This window comes from Neopelma chrysocephalum, unplaced genomic scaffold, assembly GCF_003984885.1.
Source record: "Neopelma chrysocephalum unplaced genomic scaffold, ASM398488v2 Primary Assembly neopelma1_147, whole genome shotgun sequence".
In the NCBI taxonomy this organism is placed as follows: domain Eukaryota; kingdom Metazoa; phylum Chordata; class Aves; order Passeriformes; family Pipridae; genus Neopelma; species Neopelma chrysocephalum.
Window position 1 is genome coordinate 10291525 of NW_020897809.1, and position 21172 is coordinate 10312696.

At 41.3% G+C, this 21172-nt stretch overlaps 1 protein-coding gene across 1 annotated transcript in view; it reads left to right on the top strand.

Annotated features, from left to right (window-relative positions):
• PTPRG (protein tyrosine phosphatase, receptor type G) overlaps positions 1-21172 on the top strand; it is a 405524-nt gene that overhangs the window by 289580 nt on the left and 94772 nt on the right. Inside the window, exons 6-8 of the mRNA XM_027700470.1 lie at positions 1754-1820; positions 13259-13416; positions 17207-17399. Of these exons, the coding sequence (XP_027556271.1) occupies positions 1754-1820; positions 13259-13416; positions 17207-17399 (418 nt within the window). The remainder of the gene's footprint in view (positions 1-1753; positions 1821-13258; positions 13417-17206; positions 17400-21172) is intronic.

The window sequence follows — 21172 nt, forward strand, 5'->3', positions numbered from 1 at the left end:
TTTGGGTCCACTGTGCTGTGATTATTATTTATACAGGATCCAAAGTGCACAGAGCACCCCTTTGGGCATATAAAAGTTCATGCTTCAAAGAGCTTACAGCCTTCAGGGCTAATAGTATTATGTCCAGTGACATCTAAGCTGTATATATTTCAAAGCTGCTTTTTCTCCTTTCATAATTTTATTGCGTTTCTTACCCTAGCTAATCGTTGCAAGTTCTGGAGTATTGTGATGAGGAAAGGATTTTCAATTTCCATTTGCAACACCAAACCAAACCATTTTGTCTCTAGAGAAGTGCACAAAAATGCGTCTGGAACGCAGCAGAGTAGTTCAAAGGCCAAATAAACAGAAAAAAGAAAGGTGGTTTGTTGTGGTTTATCTCAATGAAGTTGGCTAAGAAGATAATGAGGTTTCTAAGATTCCTAATTAGTCATGGGGAGGAAGGACAAGAGGGGATGTGATTGTGAAACTTGGGCAGTTGATTCCAGTTTTCTTGTCTGGCCATTAAATTTGTGATATTTTTATTATAACACATTTTTTGGATGTGCTACTGTCAATTATGTCCTCTTCCTAAGAGTAAACTCCAAGCTGGTTCTGTGCTTCACGCAACAGTGTGTTCCCTGTTGGGCACAAGGTTCCTTCTCAGGGTTTTCTTCTTTTGTCTCTACTCCTTTCTGAATATATTGATACACAGCCATAATGTGATTAAACTCTGCTATTCCTCATGACATTGAGGTCATCAGCAGGCAGTAAAGTACAGAGGAGCTCTTTTGCATTTGATGTGTTGCCCACTGGGAGCAGTCCATCCAGAAACAATCAACACTGCTCAGGTTCTGAAGCTGACTGGTGGGGAAAAAAAAGAGAAATGTACCCCATGAATGAGATACATGCCAGTATTTATCTCCCAAAAGTAAATTGGCAAGTAACTTAAATAATGGAACGTGTTCCCAGAAATTGTGAGTTATTCCTTCAATACCTCTGAAGAGGCAAAAGGTTAAAAAAAAAAAAAAGCATTATTGGTTGTAAATTCCTTGGCTGTGTGCAAGTAAGAGACTGAAGTGATGGGTTTAATTTGGAAGTTGTGGAGCTCAACAGGGTTAATCCTTCCTGCTGCCTTCCCCTCCTCTCTCTGGTCTGGATCTCACCCTTGCAGAGGATGTGGGCTGGGTGATAGAAGGAATGCTGCAGGTTTTGGTCTGGCACTGCAGGCAATTACGTTGTCAAAAACTGGTGATTTTTTCTATATGCTCTCACAAAGCTTTTTTCCCTTTCTTTTGTCCAAGTGACACTAAATGAAATAAACTTAAAAATATGAATAGTGATGGGATGCCAAAGCCCAGCTCCATTAGGCCTGAAAGGGGTCCAGCTTCACTGGACTGCAGTGGCAGCACCAGATTTATGGCCATATCAGTAAGGAATTAACTGGTCCAAGATAACTTCTGTTTATCACAGCCATTTTCCTCTATGAAAGCAGAAGTAGATGGAGAAAAATCAGCTCTGTGTTTTTAGGCTTTGCAGGTCTGATAATGTGGCTAATGTTTTAAAGAATTCAGAGGACACTTTCTTTTGATTTAACCTTCCTCACTTTATTTTATTACACCATGTATCTTTGGCATTTGGTGAAGATCCATTGTAAATGTGAGAACTAAGCAGATAGTTAGATAACATCTTTTTTTTTCTCTTTAGAAGATTAAACTGAGACTGTTCTGCCTGATGCCAGAGTAGATGTAACCAATCCTGTATCCTTTGCATGTAGGTCAGTCAGAGGGACAATTCAGCACTGGATCCCATTATCCATGGGTTGAAGGGCGTCGTACATCATGGTAAGTAGCTGTTTAAACTTTCTTCTTGCTGGGAAGGGGAGAAGGGCATGAATATTGTCCTTACGGGATCAGGTCACCCCTGGAAGGACACAGTGAGCCTACACATTCCTCATTCACTGATGTTTAAGGGCATCACAGCCATTATTTGATTGGTAAAGATCAGAGTCATTTGTTACCTGAAAATGGTTTGGGGTTAACAGTAAACAATTTGTTTCTTTTCAGTCAGTGCTCTAGAATGCGTAAGTTATCAATCAAAACCTGCTGCAATATATCATTCATATTAGTACTTCGAAGGCAGCGTGGATGCTTCACTCTGTTATTTATCTTCTGTTTGCTCTAAAAATACTCCTCTCTGAAATTTCTATTTGTTTATAAATTATTTGTCTTTCAAATTTAGGGAGCTGATAATGAAACAGAAAATTAACTATCTATGAAAATTAATTAAAGTTTGCAGCAGATGAACATCTTTCTAATGCTGACATAAATACGATCATTCAGCTGTTCTGATGCATATACCTATTATCCTTGAACTTATAGCAGGTACTGAAATAAATATTAATATATTTTATACTTTTATAACCAATTTTTTACTTAGGAATTTTCCTGAAGCCTTACCACAGGTAATGCATCATCAGCAATGACATCAAGATGCTCTGGTTCCCAAAGTACTCTTGTCAGGTTTTAATATAATGATTTGTAAAGTTTTAATAATCTCATTGTAATTCAAAAGGCATCTGCTGGAATGGTGCTCGGTACAATAATAAATCTCCATCCCATCTATAGTGCTGTGATAAAACATCTTTGCACCTTTTCTGAGGATTGTCTTTAGACATTAGCTAGTGCTGTAGAGCTTAACAAACATTTTTTTTCTCTTGACTGCAAACCTAAAACTAGTTGACACTCTTGGATTAAAACAAATAGGATTTTGGATTAATTGTTCTACTTTCAGAATCATTTAACATTGCAACTGGGAAGGCCAGTAAATCTGAACAAGTAAAAAACGTGTTAAGTGATAACATACCATAAAATCCTTCATTTAGAGAATTTTCCTTAGGTTTTGCTGTTTATAAATTGCAGTGTTCTGCCGTGAAATAAAAACAACACACCGATCTGAAAAACTGGTGTTGTTTTCCACAAAAATAGGTGTTATTACCTCGCTCCCACTGGGTAACAAAACAGGCTCACAAAAGCAAAGCGAGGACAAGTTAGGCTGCAAGGATTCTTCAGTGGCTAAGTCATTTGACTCTGCAGCCAAGCTGCCATTTAACTGGACTAGGATCTCGTTAGTTTTTTTACCTGCTTTCTATTTCAGGTAAATAAACCTCTGCAAGTGTGACAGTGTTGTAACCCTCTCATTGGGCTTTTCTGCTCCCTCTCTTGCTTCTCGCTCTGCAGCCAAAATAGCCACTCATGGACAATCACAGCAGTGTCTCCTAAGAGGATTATCCCATTCCCAAAAATAATTGTTTGGGTAGGATGTGACTCGGTCCCGAGGCTGTGATTCCCTAACCACATAATGATCAGTCCATCTCGGTGCTGTCTACCCGCAGAAAATCTGGGTGGATGAAAGGCATTTATTTTTGTTTTGCGCACAATGCACAGAAGTCTGCTCGTGTTTCAAGTAAAGGAAATCGCTTGATATATTTCAATAGCTTGTTTCCTTTTCAAAACATTAAGGAAGAAAAAGAGGAAAATCATGCTTTCCTTCCTGTTTCAAAGGCCCTGATTAAAGGCCTTTTCTAAGGCTCTTTTGGTGGCTAGAGTAAAGGAATTTCCTCCTGCAAAGCAGTTGTTCAAAGAGATCGTTCTCTTTAACTTAAATATTGATGGAATGCTTCAGTGAAGAATTTTCATATCATATCCCTCTTTTAATGTTATTATATAGAATAATAGTAAAGATGCGAGGTTTTATTCCAGACGCTTGCATTTTTCTTGATGTGATTTACTTACATCTTACATGAGCACATTTTTATGAATTTATCTGAAAAGCTTCTTCCTGCCTTCCATTTGGCTGCATTCAACTGGGACCCTAAGGCAACATGGACTTTTTGGCTGAAATACAGTGGAAAACTCTTGTGGTTTTTTGATAGAATGGTTGGATCAAGCAGGGATCCAACAAAAGGAAGCAAAATGAAAACCTTAAGTTACTTTGCATTGTATAACATTTCCATACCCATGTTAGTTTTAGGTGGTTGTCACAATACAGAGGCACTTGCCTATAATGTAAAAATCAAGAAGATGTATGAATTGAGGTAACTACCTTGAGATAGTTACTCAAGCAACTACCTTGCTTTCAAATTAGACAATGGTCACATATCCTGTGCTGGCTGGAGAGATCACCAGCCTTCCAGCTTTAGTCCTCCCATGTGCCTCATCTCAACAAGATTTCCTCTCTCTCCAACTGGCAGAGCATCCCTCTTCAGTTGTGCTGAACAGTCACTCATTCCTCGCAATCACTGAGTGTTCAAAGAGGAAATCACCCACCCACACAAACACTCATCATTATCTCATTTCTTCATTTACTAGAAGGCCTGGTTCTACATGGGAACTCTATTCTGTGTAAGGCTCCCACACTGTCCCCATAATGGTGACAGATCTGGTGACCTTCAGATAGCTGTAGGGATGGTACTCATGAGTGTATGAGCTGTGTTTGAATTTTTCTTGCATAGCTTTTCATCTTTTTTTCCATGAAGTTCTTGTACTCTTACAGTGCCCTTCCAGGGGTAAGTGAACAACTCCAGAGTCAGAAGGACTTTCTGTAGAAGTAAAAGCAATTCTTGCTTGAGATTTCGTCAGGGATTTGAATTACTCACTAATTTGATGGAACATAAATAATTGTGCCCTTCACAGTGTCACCAGCTTAGTAGTAATGATAGAGACACACACACATAAAAATCAATACAGGCTTAGTCGCTACTTAGTTCACTTTGTTTCCTCATCTCCAGGCATAATTTTGCAGAATCTTAATGCCACGTTAGGCTTAATTTTACATGAGCAACCATATAGTGTTCCTTAGCTGGAAGGAAAACCATGGTATACCAAACTGCCTAACAGTGTCTGGATCAATGACGATGTTTTGGGGTTTGCCCCATGTCTTCGTGCTGAACAGTACATTCCCACATGGTCAGCAGTCCCCAACTCCCCATTCGCCCTCGGAGAGCATTGTAACAGCACAGGAACGCCGAGGAGGCTCTTGTAAGAGCTGTCAGATGCTTGTTGCTGATTTTAAAACTGCTCTCAGTTTTGTGCTCTGCCAAGGATTTGTCACACCTCCCGCCAGCCAGGTGCCCGCTATTCTCACTCCTGCTTTCCCTGCCGCGGAGCACGCGGCGAGTGCGTCTGCCACGGAGCCTGCCCGGGACTGACAGCTGGGAGCAGGCAACCCTCTCTGGGGAAGGGGTGGGGTATGGGCAGGTGGGATATGAATTTTCTGATGCTGACTTGCCAGTGTCTTTCAGCTCTGATCGCTGGGGCCTTTTTTAACACCTCTTCAAATGCTTTTCTCATCATGAAAGCTGGTGGGAAGGGTCTCCAGCATTGCTGGTGCTGGTAGAATGATACATGTCATTAGCTGACATTGGACCATTAGGTAATAAAGTCACTAGTGCCTGGCTGTGCTTACACCACAGGTGGGGCAGTCTTTGTGCTGCAAATCAGACTGTTCTGCCTCTGTTTTGCTGCCGATGTGCTCGGCTGGGTGACCTGCCCTGAGCCCCTCACTGCCCCTTCTCCTTCCTTGTGATGCTGAGGAGCATGGGGCAGGAAGGAGCTGCTCTTGTGCAAGGGCTGAGGAGGCTCATGAGGCCTCAAAAAGAATGATTGTGCCCTTGTGGGAATAGGGGACTGTGAAATACCAGGTTATGTGTATAGTTGATTTGCATTAAAATGGCTACTAAAGCTTTTGTCTGCCACATGCTTCAGCAAGGTCTCAGAGGAGCACCTGGCAGGATGGAGCTATTGCACAGAAACATTGCTTTTCCCACCTTTGCTGTCTTTGATTTGACCTTTTCGGTATCGTTTTGTACGTAAGCCTCTTAGAGAAGCCTTTTCCTTGTTCTTACCAGCTGCCTGCAAAGCATTGAAATGAGTCGTCTTCCTCGATGTCAGTCCTGGGGACAGCACCCAGTGCTGGAGGCTGTGTGCATTTGCCCTCTCCTAGCCTGGACATGGGTGCTCTGCACAGGACCACAGTCCTGTTTTACTGTGCAGGCAAAGGATGTCAGAGGGAACAGCAGCCCACACTACCCCAGGCCCCTGGAAAATCTTTCAGGGTGATGAAAACCATGTTTTGTCACTCTGTCCTGTTCTCTGTGGCTGACATCAAGAATCTACACAGATCAGCAGAAAATTATTAGCAGAGCACAAATAAATTACCACAGCAGAAAAGGCTCTATTAATGTCACAAAAATGGGGCTCTCATTCCCTTCCTTGTCAAAAGTGAGCACTGAAAATCAAAGTGCTACCAGATCAAAAGCCCAGGTACAAAGTGAATTGATGGCATCTGTTGCTTGTTTGTGAACGTGAGGTGGGGTGAGGGGAGGAGAGGAACCTTTGTTTATTTAAAAGAGAACGTGGAAAAAAGTCTTCCCTTTTTTCTTCTGCTTTTATATTATTAAAAAGCCATAACTGAAACTCAGCATGGAGCAGAGTGTAGCCTTGAATCTCCCTCGAGGTGGGCAAGAAGTGTTCAGGCAAGTGACCACAAAAGTTTCAGGGCCTGCTGGGAACACCCTACCAAAATACAGCAGAAACAGAATTGCTCTAATAATGAAAAAGGATGGAGAATAAATATGTTCACATCTCTCCCGTTGTCCTAGGTGAAAAATCAGTGAATAACCTGTTAAAATAAACCAGCACTAAAAAAGAAGCAATCTAGATGGTGTTAGTTGTCCTGTGGATCTATCACACCAGAAGGCATAATAACAAGAAAACACCATTAGCACCGTGACAGGTTTTTTCTTTTGTTTTTAACTTTAACCATAACACCACCTGACAAGCTGTTTGCCTTCTGCGCCAAAAATCCAGGGGTTGTAGAGAAGAAAGGTGAGGGAGAGGGGTGAGGGTGAGATGTGATACCGTGGGTTCTCGTGTTTGAAAGTAAAACTCTGAAGAAAGCAGAACCCCAATTTGGAGCAAGAAGGACCATCAAAAGGAGAGCAGCGCGGTGTGTTAAACTGAGAAGGAAATGTGGAGGAGCATTTCTTTCTCCTGAGGGATGATCTGGATATATTCTTTTGTTTTCTGATCTGTTCTTGTGTTCACAGTCAGAGTAACCATGTGAAAGGGGCCAGGACACGGTTGCTGTGGAGCAAAGGGGAGGAGGAGGGAAGTGGGAAATGAAGATGAGAGCAGAGGTGATAAGTTCACACCTTTATATAGGGCAGCTCTGTGCATAGCTGCAGGGGTGTGTATCATTTAAAGAAATACATGATGGAAGTGTTGGAAATCTCTGGTCCTTCACCTGTCTGCTCTGGGGAAAGCAGAGCTGGTCATGGCTGAGTAAAGACCAGCGAGCTGACAGAGAATTAATATATTGCACAGAAAAACTAATTCAAACTAACAGAAAGAAGATTGCAGTTGCTAAAAGTTAAGAATTAAGGTTGATACTGAAGGTGAATAGAGCATCTGCAGGGAGTAGGAGCTGGGTGCTTTGCTGGTGGGTTTTGAGAACGTGCTGAGAAAAGAGAGGTGAAGAACTCTGAGGATGTGTGGTTTTGCTCTGCTTCTGCTGGAGCAGACATGAACAGCCTACAGTCCTCTGGGCACTTCTCCTTCACTTTAACCTCTGCCAGGGTCCAGTTTTTTACAGGGATCCTCTTCTTTAAACTCCTCGTTATAGTTTCTTTTTCCTGCTATCACTGGTGCCCATTCTGTATTTCTTAGTTTCCATGCTTCTCTAGCCTCATGTACTTCCACATGTACCTCTGCCTCAGGTTAGGTTTTGTGAAACCTGGGGAAGTCTCATCCAAGTCTAGAATGGCAACACCTGCTCTGCATCACCACGGCTTAAGCATTAAAGGTTCAGAATTACATTTTACTTCTTTAAAGAGTTAAGACCTCTTCTCCTCAGCTAAACCTTTTCTTCCTAAGCTGTTTTAAGTGAGGGAGTAAGAAAAATTAAGCCTGGAACCAACACCTGGCACAGAAATGCTTTTTTTTGTGAATAAGAGACTTGCTTTTTTAATTCTTTCCTCCTGTTTTTTTGTACCACTCACTGGTTGTCTCAGATTAAATTAGTCTGCAGGACTGTGTTATTATCTCATTCCCCTCCTCCCTGCCATGCTGTTCTTTCTGTGTCCTTACAGTTTCTTACATTGCTCAGCAGAGGCTCTGTTTTTTAAAAAACTAAATAAAAGTGAGAAAAATAATTGCACAATAAATGACAAGAATTACCCTGAGTCCAGAGGACTGTCAGAAGCTGCTCTTCCTGTGGGATTCACACAGCAAGCACTCATCTGCTGATCTTTTCAGTTAAAGTAATATATAATATTTGTAATCTCATCTTTGAAATCTCCCCCATAAGTCTGGCCCTTGGCTGTGCTGTGCATCCTGCTTTATCTGGGGAGTTCTGGCTCAGTGGGTGTGCGACACGGTGTCCTTTTGATTATTTTTGTGTGTTTGCTTTTTAAATGTTTGAATGCAGAAGCTTTAGAATGTCTTGGCTCATTGTGAAAATGAAATTGGCAGTAACATTGTTTAACAAATTTGGGAGACTTTCAAAGCTCTTCATATTGGTATTGCAGATTTCAGTTATTCAAAGTGTAACTGGGTAACGTTTCCACCTATCAGGCACTGCACATACGTTAATTTTGGAAATAAGCTCATTTAAAGATATTGTTTTCAATGCAGCCAAGTTCCTGTTTTCTTACAGAAAAGCACGATGAAAGTCCCAAAGTGTTCCATGAGATATAAATGGACTTGGCATATAGTTATTTTCTTGTGATGTCCAATCCAAGTTCCTGTTAGATTTAAAAGGGTTTTGATCACAGATAGTTGTGTGCTGTTTACCTGCATATCTCAAGAAGCCTCTTGCTCTACAGTGATTTGGTTAAAATTCAGGTCTATCTTTATCCAGCAATTTACAGAATCTATTTTTAGCAAGTCAGTCCTTGAAGGCAAAATGTTCCACTGATGGCTCCTGCAGTATAATATTTGGTGGCATCAGTGAAAACTGCAGTAGTTGGTGAAGATCCACTACTGATATCTGGTTTAAGATCTGATATTTTTCCTCTGCTCAGAAAACTATTGTGCACAATTTATTAGTTCATTCTAGTGGTGATGACTTGACAAGGAGTGTAAATAGGTCAGCCTTCTAAAGCATGCCTGCAACTGCTCTGCCTTTGGGGTGGGTTGAGCAGAAAATGGCCCTTTGTCCCATGCAAAACACCGGGGGGATTTCTCAGCCCGAACAAAGAATATACTGGGTGTGACTTTTCACATTGCTGCTGTGGGAGAAGGACCAAGAGGTAGATGTGAATGTTGTATCAGAAGGTCAAATATGTTACCAGCTGGCTCTGTTAATTGTTTTTTGTGAATGTAAGAGTTGAAATACAATATTGTCCTTTTATGCTGTGGAACACTCAGTAGTTTAAATGTCACATTCATTGTCTTAATGGTCAACAGCAAATCTGTGGTGCTTGCTAGTTTTACCTTTGGGGATATTAGAATGAACACGTTTTCCCAAGCATTGGTGCTGTAAACAAAGCATTGCTGCTTGTTAGCTGTGGATAAGATTGTCTGCATTAGTGGAGCATCTCAGTAGATGTTTTGGATGCTGCTCTTTGCTGCATCACCTGGGACTGGTGACAGCAGTTCTTTCCCAGAGGAATGCTCCCTAATTGGAGGGCCTGTCTTCAGGGTCTCTATCTCTGGGGCTCTGCTTTCCTGGTTGGTTATATGTCTGCTTGGGTGCTCAGGTGCTGAGATGGGAGTAGGACAAGGAGCAGCAGAAGAGACCACTTTGGTGCAGGGCTCTGGTTTGTGTGTGAGAATGAGTTGGTGGCTCATGGGTTGTTTTTGCAGCATTAATTGCAGAGGTTCACGGGTGAACACATGTTGACTTTGGTGTCTTTTATTGTTTTTGTCTGCTAGTTATTTCCTAGTACCTGTCTACAAATGCTGTCTCAATCATGGCTTCCAGCCTTATCCACTTTCTCCCTCCTAGAAGTTCCTCTCCCCACTCAGTCTTTTCTCAGCCTTCTGGGCACAGTTTGTGCCCGCCCCAAACACTGTAAGTGGAAACAGGAGCTGGTCATAAAAGACAGTGAAGACAGGTTTGCTATTAATTTCCAACCTTGTTCTTTCTCATTTAGTAGAAATCATATATATATATATATATGTACACACACATATGCATGTGTGAATATGTATATAAAATACTTCTGTGATATCCAGTGAATGCTGTTATTTGGCCTGGAAATTATTCTCCTTACAGTTTTACCAATAACAATAAATGATTTAAGGTTGAAATTTTTAGAGTGACATGACTTCAAAGTCTGATTTTTGAAACTGTCTCAAGCTCTTAGGAACTTCATGGCATTTATGGTTTCTATATGCTCTTGAAGGATATGGCAGGTAGACTCCTGCATTTCTAAGTCTCTTTAAGCTTTACATGAAGATTTCTTTGTGACTCTGATTTCTAAAACTCTGCACCATGCATCCAGATGGCAGTGATATAAATGAATGATCTGTTTTCAAAAGTGTTAAGTTATTAAAGCATAATCAATTGATTATCATCTATTTTAGTAGTAATTTAATCCAATTATATGTATTTTTTTATTTTAATCCTTGGAATTCATTAATGAAAACTTAGAGCATTGCTTGTAGCCATGAAAAATTAGATCGAGTACACCCTGCCCTACTTAAACTGTGTGTTAGCAAAGCTACTTTTTCCTCAAGAAATACTCTTTTTCACAGTTGTCGATGACTTTTTAAATGCTTAGGAAAAAAACCCTCCCTAATTGATAACCAAAAATTAATCATAGTCGGATACTTCCAGTTTGCATTCAAATAAGGTATTTCTCTGTCTAAATAAGCTTCCCTTAGTTGATTATTCATATTGTAGTTCAAAATGTTTAAAAATGAAAGACAGAGTTGGATGAAATGTAGACTACTTAATACAGTGTGTATTTAATATAAAAGTCATGCATTATTCATTTTTGCAATTTGAATAACTTTGAATTTAGCATCCCTGTTCTTCATCTTTTCCTTTGATGAACAATTAATTATTAAAATATAATATTGTCAGCATATGGCACAAAAATCCTTGAAAGTGTAAAATGAGCTTCCTTCTCCTGCCATCCTTTGACAAAGGGGGTGCTCCATATTCGTGGGTTTTCACAGTGTTTATCCAGCATCTTAAGTGATTCCATCAGTCTAAATAAAAGATTACAAAAGTTTAAAACGGTTAAATTGCTAATTTTAACTGAAACATTTTTTTCTTAAGCTCAAGAGGAGAGCACTTTTCAAAATGTGCCTCTGCCTCCCGTCTGTTTCACGTACAGTCATTTTCCCTTAATGCAAAGAGGATGTTTGCATGTTCAAATGCTCTTTTGGATTCATCGTGGCCACTGTGTGCTCAGCTCCCATACAGAGAGAGGCAGCTTCTGAAACAGAAAGCTGGTGTCGAGGTGTGTGTGCTGCACTTGGAAATCAAGTCCTGTGACTGAGTTTGTACTTCTTCTAACCAAGTTTTGCTGCATAAAAATGAGCCAATCAAATTAAATACGACCTTTTGCTGTGATTATGGCTTCTTGATTAGAATCTCTTTGAACTTTGGCCAATCATATGTATTTTAGTATTTATTATTTAAGCACTTTTTTTTTCCCCAGAGGTATGTTATGATGAGGAAAAATTGTGGTTTATTATTTGTTTGTTTCCTTTTTGGAGATGCAGAAGTGGTTGAAATCTACTTGGATTAGGAGGAAAGGAGTTGTTAAATGAAGAGATTGCAGTATTGCCTTGACTTTAATAGAATTACTCATATTTTGGAATGCTAAAGGCTATGAAAACATTGCACACCTGTTGATACTATGCAGAAAATAGAAGATATCTGAAGTGCATGTATCATTGGCACTTTGCAGCAGCAGTGGAGGAAAAAAATCCCTGATTATCAGACTGCTGCTCAGAGGTATAGGCAACTCCTGATTTGATCAAGACTTCTAGAACTGTGGGATGCTGGGGAAGTGAATTCTGCAGACTTCATCCTTTTTGGAAGATGTGCGTGTCAATCACCAGCCTACCTGCTTCTCCACTTTGTTGGGGTGGGGAGGGGGGCTGGTGGGTTTGCTTAGCAGCTGTGGTGAGACAGAAGAGTTCCCTTTACCCAAATATGGGCTCCTGTTGGAGGCACGCAGAATATCGAAAGTGAGGAATAGAGATGTAGAGCCTGGCATGTCAGCATGCCTGGAGGCAGTGAGCACCTTTGCACAGGCTGAGAGGGCGCTTCAACCTGTGAGTCAACATAAATTGCAGAGGATAAATGCTCAGGGATGGCAGGGAAATTGTCTTGCCTGCAGCTGTTCCCTTCTTTTGTTTATTTATTTTTCTTCGCAGTGTTAAATATTACCAGCTTGTCATTGTTACTTGAAGGTAAATGCTTCTAGTGCTTAGGTCTGCATTTCAGGGAGCTTCTCAAAGGAAAGAGTTTGTCCCTGAGACTGTTGGACTCTAGGAAGGAGTTTCTTGGATTTCAGAGAAGAGGCAGCAGTTTTACCTCTGAAACATATTCCCGGTGCTGTGCTGACTGTGTCTGACAGCACCCTGGCAGTGCCTGTGTGGCTGGGTGCAGGCAGTCCTGAGTGAGCACTGGGTGGACGTTGCTTTGAGCACCATGTTGAACTTCAGGCATGCCCTGCTGCCCTGTATCCCTGCTCCTCAGCTCATCTGCCTGGAAGCTCCCAGAGAAGTTTGGCTGAGCAGCATGGCTCTGCCTCTTCCATCTCAGCAAGCCACTGAGGGTTTGACCCTGCTCCTGCATCCCCCAGTGGCAGAGATGGGATGGATATGCTGCCTGATGCTCTTTGGTCGGGCAGCAGCAAGCAGGATCACTGGGGCCTGGCTGTGTCCCACTGGGTCCTGGTGAACCCTTGCTGCCATCAAGCTGAAGAGCCGTGTACTGAGTGCTGAAACCATTGAATACAGTATTATGTCTACACTAGCATAAACCAGTGAGATAGCAAGTGCATTTCACACCTGCACACATTCAAAACAGGAGAGTGTGTGTTCGGTGTGGGACTGACTAGCATTTTGGCTGCTCTTTTAATAATCCATGCATCAGCTCTTACAGAGCCTTTCTGGTAGGGTGTTCCCATCTTTCATTACATATATGATAAAATATGTTGTTGCCATTACACCTTGTTAGGCTGCCTAGCAATGTGATGTCTGTTTTAAAGACACGTAAAAAAAAAGTGTAATTCTGCTTGTCAATCTTCCCACAGAGAAGGAGACCTTTCTGGATCCCTTTGTGCTGAGGGAACTTCTGCCAACTTCGCTGGGGAGCTACTACCGCTACACAGGTTCCCTGACTACTCCTCCGTGTAGCGAGATCGTGGAGTGGATCGTTTTTCGGAAGCCTGTTCCCATTTCTTACCATCAGGTGTGTTTATTTTGTTAGCGAAGTCCATCTCTTGATTTGCCCTCCTTAAGACGGCGTTTCAAAAACCTGCCGGTTTAATTTTGAGAACACAAATATTTCTGTTGACAAAAAAGGAAGTGTCGGTGATTTTTTTTAATTCTCTTAAGCAATATTGTTTCTGAACATGAGCCATCAGTCTCAAGAAGACAGTACAACATGAAACCCAGTTTCCTTTCAGTGATTTATTTGGTATTGTTTTTGCTAAGATTAAATTAAGCTATGGTATAAATATTTACATGGAGTTCCTTTTTATTCTTTTTAATTGAAACTTTCTTTTCAAAGTAAAGTGAGTGATTTCAGTTCTGCTCAGATTTAGTAATTTGAACTAATTACGTTAGAAAAGACATCTTTCCATTAATTCTCCATGCTTAACTGTTTTTATAACACAGTAAAGCTGCCATTATGTGCTCTGAGAGCTGGTGCACAAATCTTTAAAATTAGCACATAGCAGCTTTTAATGCAAATAGACACAATGTCTGGAGTTTGAAGAATGCTCCCGATAAAGCAATGGCTAGATGGAGTCAAATGTTTACCAGATCAGTGCATTTTGGCATTGTAAGACTGTTGTCTTTAGAAAGTCAACCTGCTGGAGTTAGTCTTGCCTTTTATTTATCTGGCATAAGCCACTGAAAACAAACTTTTTATGTACACTAATTCTGTGAAGCACAAATGGACAGTTCACTGGGTGATCCTGACTGACAGATACTGTGCTCAAAGGTTCATAAGTATAGAAGGCAATTGCCACGCTCCTGCTCCAGGGGTTTTTTTAACATGTTTTCTAGATCACGTCGCTTCTCCCGTAGACTCTTTCATCTTTTTTTTGACAGGCTGTGTCACAATGCTTCAGCTGGGGCCCTCCAGGGGCTGAGGGACATGTCAGGATCTATGTCTCCAGCCACCTGTCCGGGTGTTATCTTGTGTGTTTCACAAAAACATGACGGTACTGCCCGTGTTCAGCTCCTGGTCAGCAGGAACCCTTTTGCTGGAGGCTTCCCCTGGAGCTCTCTGGCAGTGCTGGGCACATCGTGCCCCCAGGCAGCCCCCAGTTCTGGCTGGAGCCTGGGACTCTGCACATGGTCCCGTTTGAATCGGACCCTTTGTTTTTTTCAGGCTATTTCTCTGATTGTCGAGATCATTTTGAATTCTGTCCTTGCCTGCAGGATACTTGCAATCCCTTGTAGCTTTTCACTGCATCAATAAGTTTACTGTTTATTATTTGGTGGCTGCGAGGCCTGGCCCACACTCAGTTTTATACCCTGTGTGTGCATCAGGTGGGTCATGACTTCTTTTTTCTTTTTTAACAAATGCAAATAAAGTGGTAAATACCAATTATGGCCGTTGGTATAAAGGTACTTTATCCTGGCTTAGCTCCTTTCCCGTGCTGTACAGCAGTAACGGTGCCAACTTAAGCCTTTAAAATTTGGCGTTGTGCTGCTCTGTGCATGTGTGTGTGGTTGAAGGGCTGGGAATTCTGTGTGTAGACAGACTTTCATTGATACTACAACACATGTGGAATAAATAATAGTATTCTTTCCCCCCTGGCAGCTCGAGATGTGTGTATTTTAAGAGCCTGCCACCCTGCCACTGCTATGATTATTATTTTTTCCTCTAACAGAAACAGTGCGACATAATCCATTCCCATAGTTTAACCTTCTTTATCACAAACCCTGTGAAACAGCCTGTAATCCCAGGGGAGGAAAGTGATATTGTTTAAGCTTTGTTGCTGTTCCAATTAAATCCTTGCTTTTGTGCAAAATACCTTGCTGTAAAAAGGACAGTACTGAAGTGGTCCATTTGTGGAGGCTTCTCTGTTTTATTCTCAGTCCTCCATCATCATCATCTTTCCTTATAATTAGACAACAAAACAGTACAAGCTGTGTCACCCTGCAGATGCATTGTAAAGCTAAGTGCATTCAATGACCCAAAGCATGGCATTATCTCTCGTAATGCATAGCTCAGAGTATCTCATTGTGCTTATAACAGTTTCAGTATTTTTAATTGCCATTTGTATATCCAACCCTTAGAAAGCTACACATCAGGCTCTAATGGTTTGTAATTGCATGACTCAGAGTTTTAGATCAGGTTTCCCTGTATCTACAGTAGTCTTACAAGAGCTTTTAATTTCTTCTTCTGAACATGAGCTCTTGTACTCCTTGAAGAGCATGAATGTAGCTCCTTGACTGCTCCTTATAATATTTTTTTTTCTGGCAGCTATGGATAAATTAGTTTCTCATTTGTCGTAGATAATATTTTTATAGTGAAAGTGAGGTTGAAATTACTTATATATACTTCAACACATAAAAAGGGGAAGGTTAAAAATCATGTTTGAATTGGCAGTTGTTAAAATGCAATTATACCTCCCCAAGGTAGCATGGCAGAAGAAAATATTTAAAAAGTTCTCTCTGAAAGTTTAAAAATTCAATTAATGTCATAGATGTCTAAGCCTAGAGACTTGACTTCAGAGAAGCAGTTGCTACCCAAGTTCTTGAGCTTTTATAAAGTCACCTTAAATCCTGTTAGCTGGATTCATCAAAACTGCTTCTCTAGTGCATGAAGTGCAACAGGTATGTAAATAAGCATAAGAGTTTTGAGCTGTGCTTTTATAGAAGGGCATATCAGGATCATCTGTTGGGGGTTATTTTCTCAATACAAAAGTGTAAGTTAATAGTGCCTTTACCCCTTTTTAGCCCTTCAGTGCTTTTGAGGGGCTCCTGCTAATAATTAGGAAATGGTTTTCACATTCTTCCGAACTTTTAAGTTTCAGGGCTCACATGGTTCTCCACAGCTTTTAGAGCAGACACACTTAATGAAAAGGGTGTTGCTTTGAGAGTGACCTGTCATTAAGCTATAAATGTAACTCAAGTCCCTTTTTGAAGTCCTGGGCCAGATTCTGTACTCCCAAAATCCATGCTATCAATATGTGTAGCTGATGTGATGCAAACACTATCAGGACTGATTCCTTCTCTGCTCTGTCTTGCTCAGTCTTTCCAGCAGCAACATAACCAATTCTAGTTCTTGACCTGAATGATAACAAGGTAATAGTAAATGCTATACCGACCTTGATAGCTGTGAGAAAAACATTAGCTGAAAGTATTTTCATCTTAGTTTGCTAGAATTTTTTTTCTAAGAAATACTAAGATACGAAGTAACTGAAAAGTTTTCCAATTACAGTTCTTTCTTACAGGTTAATATGTTTTCTTATAAATAGCTCAAATCTGAATCCAACAGAAGAAACTTATTCCCAGAGGAGTATATGCTAGCTGTGCCTGAAAGTGCTGCACGAGCTGTCTGTGACGCTTAGCCTGGCAGCTAAACTTCGTGAGGTATCTGGAATTAAGGCAGCATTGCCTTGTCCAGGAGAAAGCTCTTGGGGTGGAATGACCTGGAAGCACTTTTTGACGCGATACCGTGAAACAAGATGGTGCCAGCAGTGAGGAGGGTTTGGCAGGGCTGTGTCACACACAAAATCCTTCCAGACAAGGGGTCTAAGGGCAAATGTTTCCTTGTCCATGACGGACATCCACAGGTTACTAGAAGGCCTTCTCCCATGTCGGGCAGGATAAGCCCTTTGCCGAGATAAGGAGGTTGGCAGAGATTTCAGTGGGCAGTCTGACTTCCCATGTGCTTTATCAGTCTTGGCATCAACATTTTACTTCCTCCCATTTTACTGTCTTATCAGCCACCCAGATTTCACCACATTGTTTTTCTAATCAACGTCCTTTCTCTCCCCTGCCATGATGGCTACGATCAGCTGGAGGCATTCTACTCCATCTTCACTACTGAACAGCAAGACCATGTGAAGTCCGTGGAGTACCTGAGGAATAACTTCCGACCACAGCAAAGCCTGAACAACAGGAAGGTATCCAAGTCTGCTGTGAAGGATGCTTGGAACCAAGATATGACAGACATCTTGGAAAATCCACTTGGCACAGAAGCTTCCAAAGGTAGATTTATACTTAAGAATTTTACACTTGGCTAATAGGAGAATTTTTTTTTTGTCTACTTTGTCATCAAATGGTGTTGAGGACAGCTGTGAGCTACCAACGAAATAAGGCAGATTATGCTGGCATTCCTTGTTGGTATGTGTCAATAAATTAACTAATCCTGCTTATGCTGCAATTAGCTGTGAAACTCGCTGTCACAAGGTGCCATGGCCATAAAGCCCTAGAATATATGAGTCTCAAAGCCACAGGATATGTAAGTCTCAAATTGATGATGTCCCTGTTTCTGCCAACTGGCTGTAGGGCCTTAAAGATGCCGGACAAAAAGGAAGCACGGAGGGACAAGGTCAAAGGTAAAAATTCAGCCCCATTAGCACTGACGCACTGGGTGTTTGAATGGAAATAGAGTATCCAGATGTGGTTATGGGATTCATTTCTACAGTAACAAGACTTTTGAAGAACTGTCAACCTTTTAATTTGACGTTTGTATCAGTCTGTTGGTAATGGTGACAGGAGAAAAAAAAAAAACCCTTCCTTATAGGCAGGTGATTTTCTAATGTCTTGCTGAAGCGTTTCATGTGCCTTTTTGTAGAGCAGCTGGCGCTTGCTTCTGTCAGACACCGGATAATGAGCTGGATGGAGGGGTGTGGGAGGGAGGTTGCAGTCGCATTGGCACAGACAGCCCTGGCTAGAGGAGCACATCAGAAATTCTGAGAGAAACGTGCACTGGATAAAATAAGACTAGAAATAAATATCGTTTACTACCTTTATTTGCCTTTATTTTATTGACTGGTGTTATTTATAGGCAGGAGGAACAACATGTACTTCCCAGTCTTCAGTCTTGCGAAGTGCTTGGTGATTAACCAGTTCTGGGTAGAGGTAAAGAAGAGAGGGGCAGTTTGCCAGAAGGAAGCAGCTAAGCAGATTTACAAGCTTCCCTTTCGTACCTGGCATTTTCACCTGGCCAGGCACAGAAAGTGTAGATTTTAGAGGACGTGAATCATGAAAACAGCTGCGTTCAGCAACCTCACCCTCCCAAGAGAGTGCTGGGAGAGTGAATTTCTTAGGGCTCATTATTCCGTGAGCGTGCTTATTTTTATATAGAGATATATATATAATATACACGTACACAAACCTCGTGTGCGTTAAAGGCAGCCTTGGGACAGAGAATTTACATCAGAAGTGAGAAGATCTTGGGAATGCAGAAATCCTGCTACGCTCGGATGCTCTGGGCTGCAGTTTCCAATCAGTGTTGTAACAGCAACATGTGTCTGCAATTTCTTCAGTTATGTCCTGCGTACATATTATTTACCCAGAACAGTGATGAAAGTTAATGGATTACATTATGTTAAAAGTGACAAAACTGACTAGTTTTTATTTTGAGTGCAGCCAAGGTACCTCTGGTTCATGTGGTGTAATATTCAAGAGGATTTTACTGCTTTGGCCACATGCCTGCATATTCCTCACCTCACTGGATCGTTTTTAAGATTATAAAGATGCTTTGGGTGATTTTCAGCACCATAGTAAATAACTGAAACCCACAATTTTGTCAGAGCGTTATAAACACTAAGGTCTGTAGTTAATGGGCTGATATTGAATTTGGAAGCGTTGAGACCAAAGGAACACTTGAATAACTGGAAAGATTCACTTTGCCTTGGATCTGTAAGAACCAAGCACACATGGCTTAGTTAACATGATGTGAGCCAGTCCACAGGGGCAAGGGAGCTGCTCAACCACTAGTCCGTGTTTAGATGGCACCTGCCATGGCTGGGGACTGGTTTCCTGAGCAGGTTCTCTCTGGGTCCTCTCCCATCATGTCCAAGTACCGTAATGCCTACCTGGGAATTCGAGCTTACAACATGCTCAAGAGAGACCCTCAGGTGGGGGACATGCATTTCCTGTGGTCTGACAACATTCAGCGTGCCATCTAATGGCAGGGATGGTGCTGGAGTCAGTGACTTCTTTTTTGCTTGAGCTTTTGCTGTAGGAGGCTAATGGCTGGGCAGCCAGTCATTCTGTACCAGCTCTGTCAGCTTGTCACTTTCTGGGTTGTGTGCACACCAGGGGACACTGAAAATAGGTGCATTTTTTTCATGAACTTATAAATAAATAGGTTGCTGCAGTGTTGCAAACACAAAATGGATTGTAGTATATCCTCCAAAGGTTACAGGGATGAGATATAGCTGTTCCAGAGATATAACAACGTGGATGTTTCTGGCCCCTTCTTTGACAAAGGTGAACAGTGATGATGTGCCTGGTCCACTGCACATTCTGAACTACTGACATATAAATGAAATGAGTTGGAGTCATAATACTTGAGTGAAAGCAAAACCTATTGTTTATTCAGCTAGTAAATACAGTACCTCTTTATATAGTGTCATTCATGCAAAAGTACCGAGAAGCCAAGTGCACGGAGTGCTTTCCAGCCAGACAGTCTAGCATGCAAGTGTAAGAGTATAGGGTTAGCATAGCAAATTTATTTTATGCAGATTCTTCTGCATACCTCATGGTTGCACCTCAGTGCTTTCCACATTGCATTAAGCAATGTGACCACTGGCTGTCACATGTTGGCTCTTGTCTGCCCTCCCTGTTCTTGATTCGTGTGTTGTAAAGGCAAGGTCAGGAAAATGTGTCTTTGACTTGCTGCAAGGTGATATGGTTTGTGATGGTCTTCAGCTCTGGAGGGGAAGTTTGGGTTTGTTTGTCGGTGTGAATTTTTGCAATTTGTTTCCTCTGTCACACTCTATTAAGTCAGTGGGCAGTGTTGCTAATCTGGAAAACAGTGTAGTGTTCATTATGTAAGCCTTTCTTATTTTGGAGGAAAATGTGCCCAGAACAATTTGCATAATGTTCAGAATAATTTTCAGAATTCCCTAGTCAATAGGGAATTTCAGATCAGCACAAAGTGATGCAGTTCTGCAGTTGTCCATTGGCAAATGTGCTATCCTGAACAGTTTGGCAGCAAACAGGAATGTCTTTTCTTCCAGCTATCAAAGCTATCTCAGGTCACAGAACCGTGATCAGTAGCATAACCTGCAGATACACTGAAAGAAAACTATTTCTCACTTTATGTCAGTCCTCTGAGTATTTCCTTACCAAAACCCTGAAAGTGGTGGCATTTGGTAAACAAAATGTCTTCTGAGAAAGGCTATTTTAGGTCAACCAGACCTGTCAGTGCATTTGGATCCAGTTTGTTAAGCAGTATGAACGTTACCAGCCTTTTGTTTTGCAGTTACTCTGCTCTTCCTCCTCTTTTTTCAATTTTAAAGAGGCAATGAAGAGAGGGGCAGTGTTTTCAATCATCAGAACACAAGATGGTGAAAAAATACTTTAGCTAATTTGAAATAGGACTAATTTTTCGCTTAGAAGTGAAAACTCCAGATTTTCTTTTGTGTCAAGTTTAGCAAGAAGAGTTTTCCTTGATTCCATTATCTCATTCCTTCCTCCTGTTGGCAAAAGCTGATTTAAAACAATTCTCTTGAGGGATGCTTGTGTTCCTGGAATAAAAGCATATGCATAGGACCTTTGCTGAATCAGAGCCCATGAGCTGAGCTTAATTCTTAAGTTGACCCTGGAGCTATTTCAAGAAGCCATACAGATGATCTTTAAAGATCTTATTTCAGAAATATACCATTCAGGTTAAATGCTGTTAAGCTATGTAATTGTAGCAACTGGTGGATTGATAATAAAGCATTGTACAATGATACTTAAGAAGATGAAACTTTCAGAGATCCAGGTATACAGTGGATCATGCTCCTGGATCATGCTGTTAAATC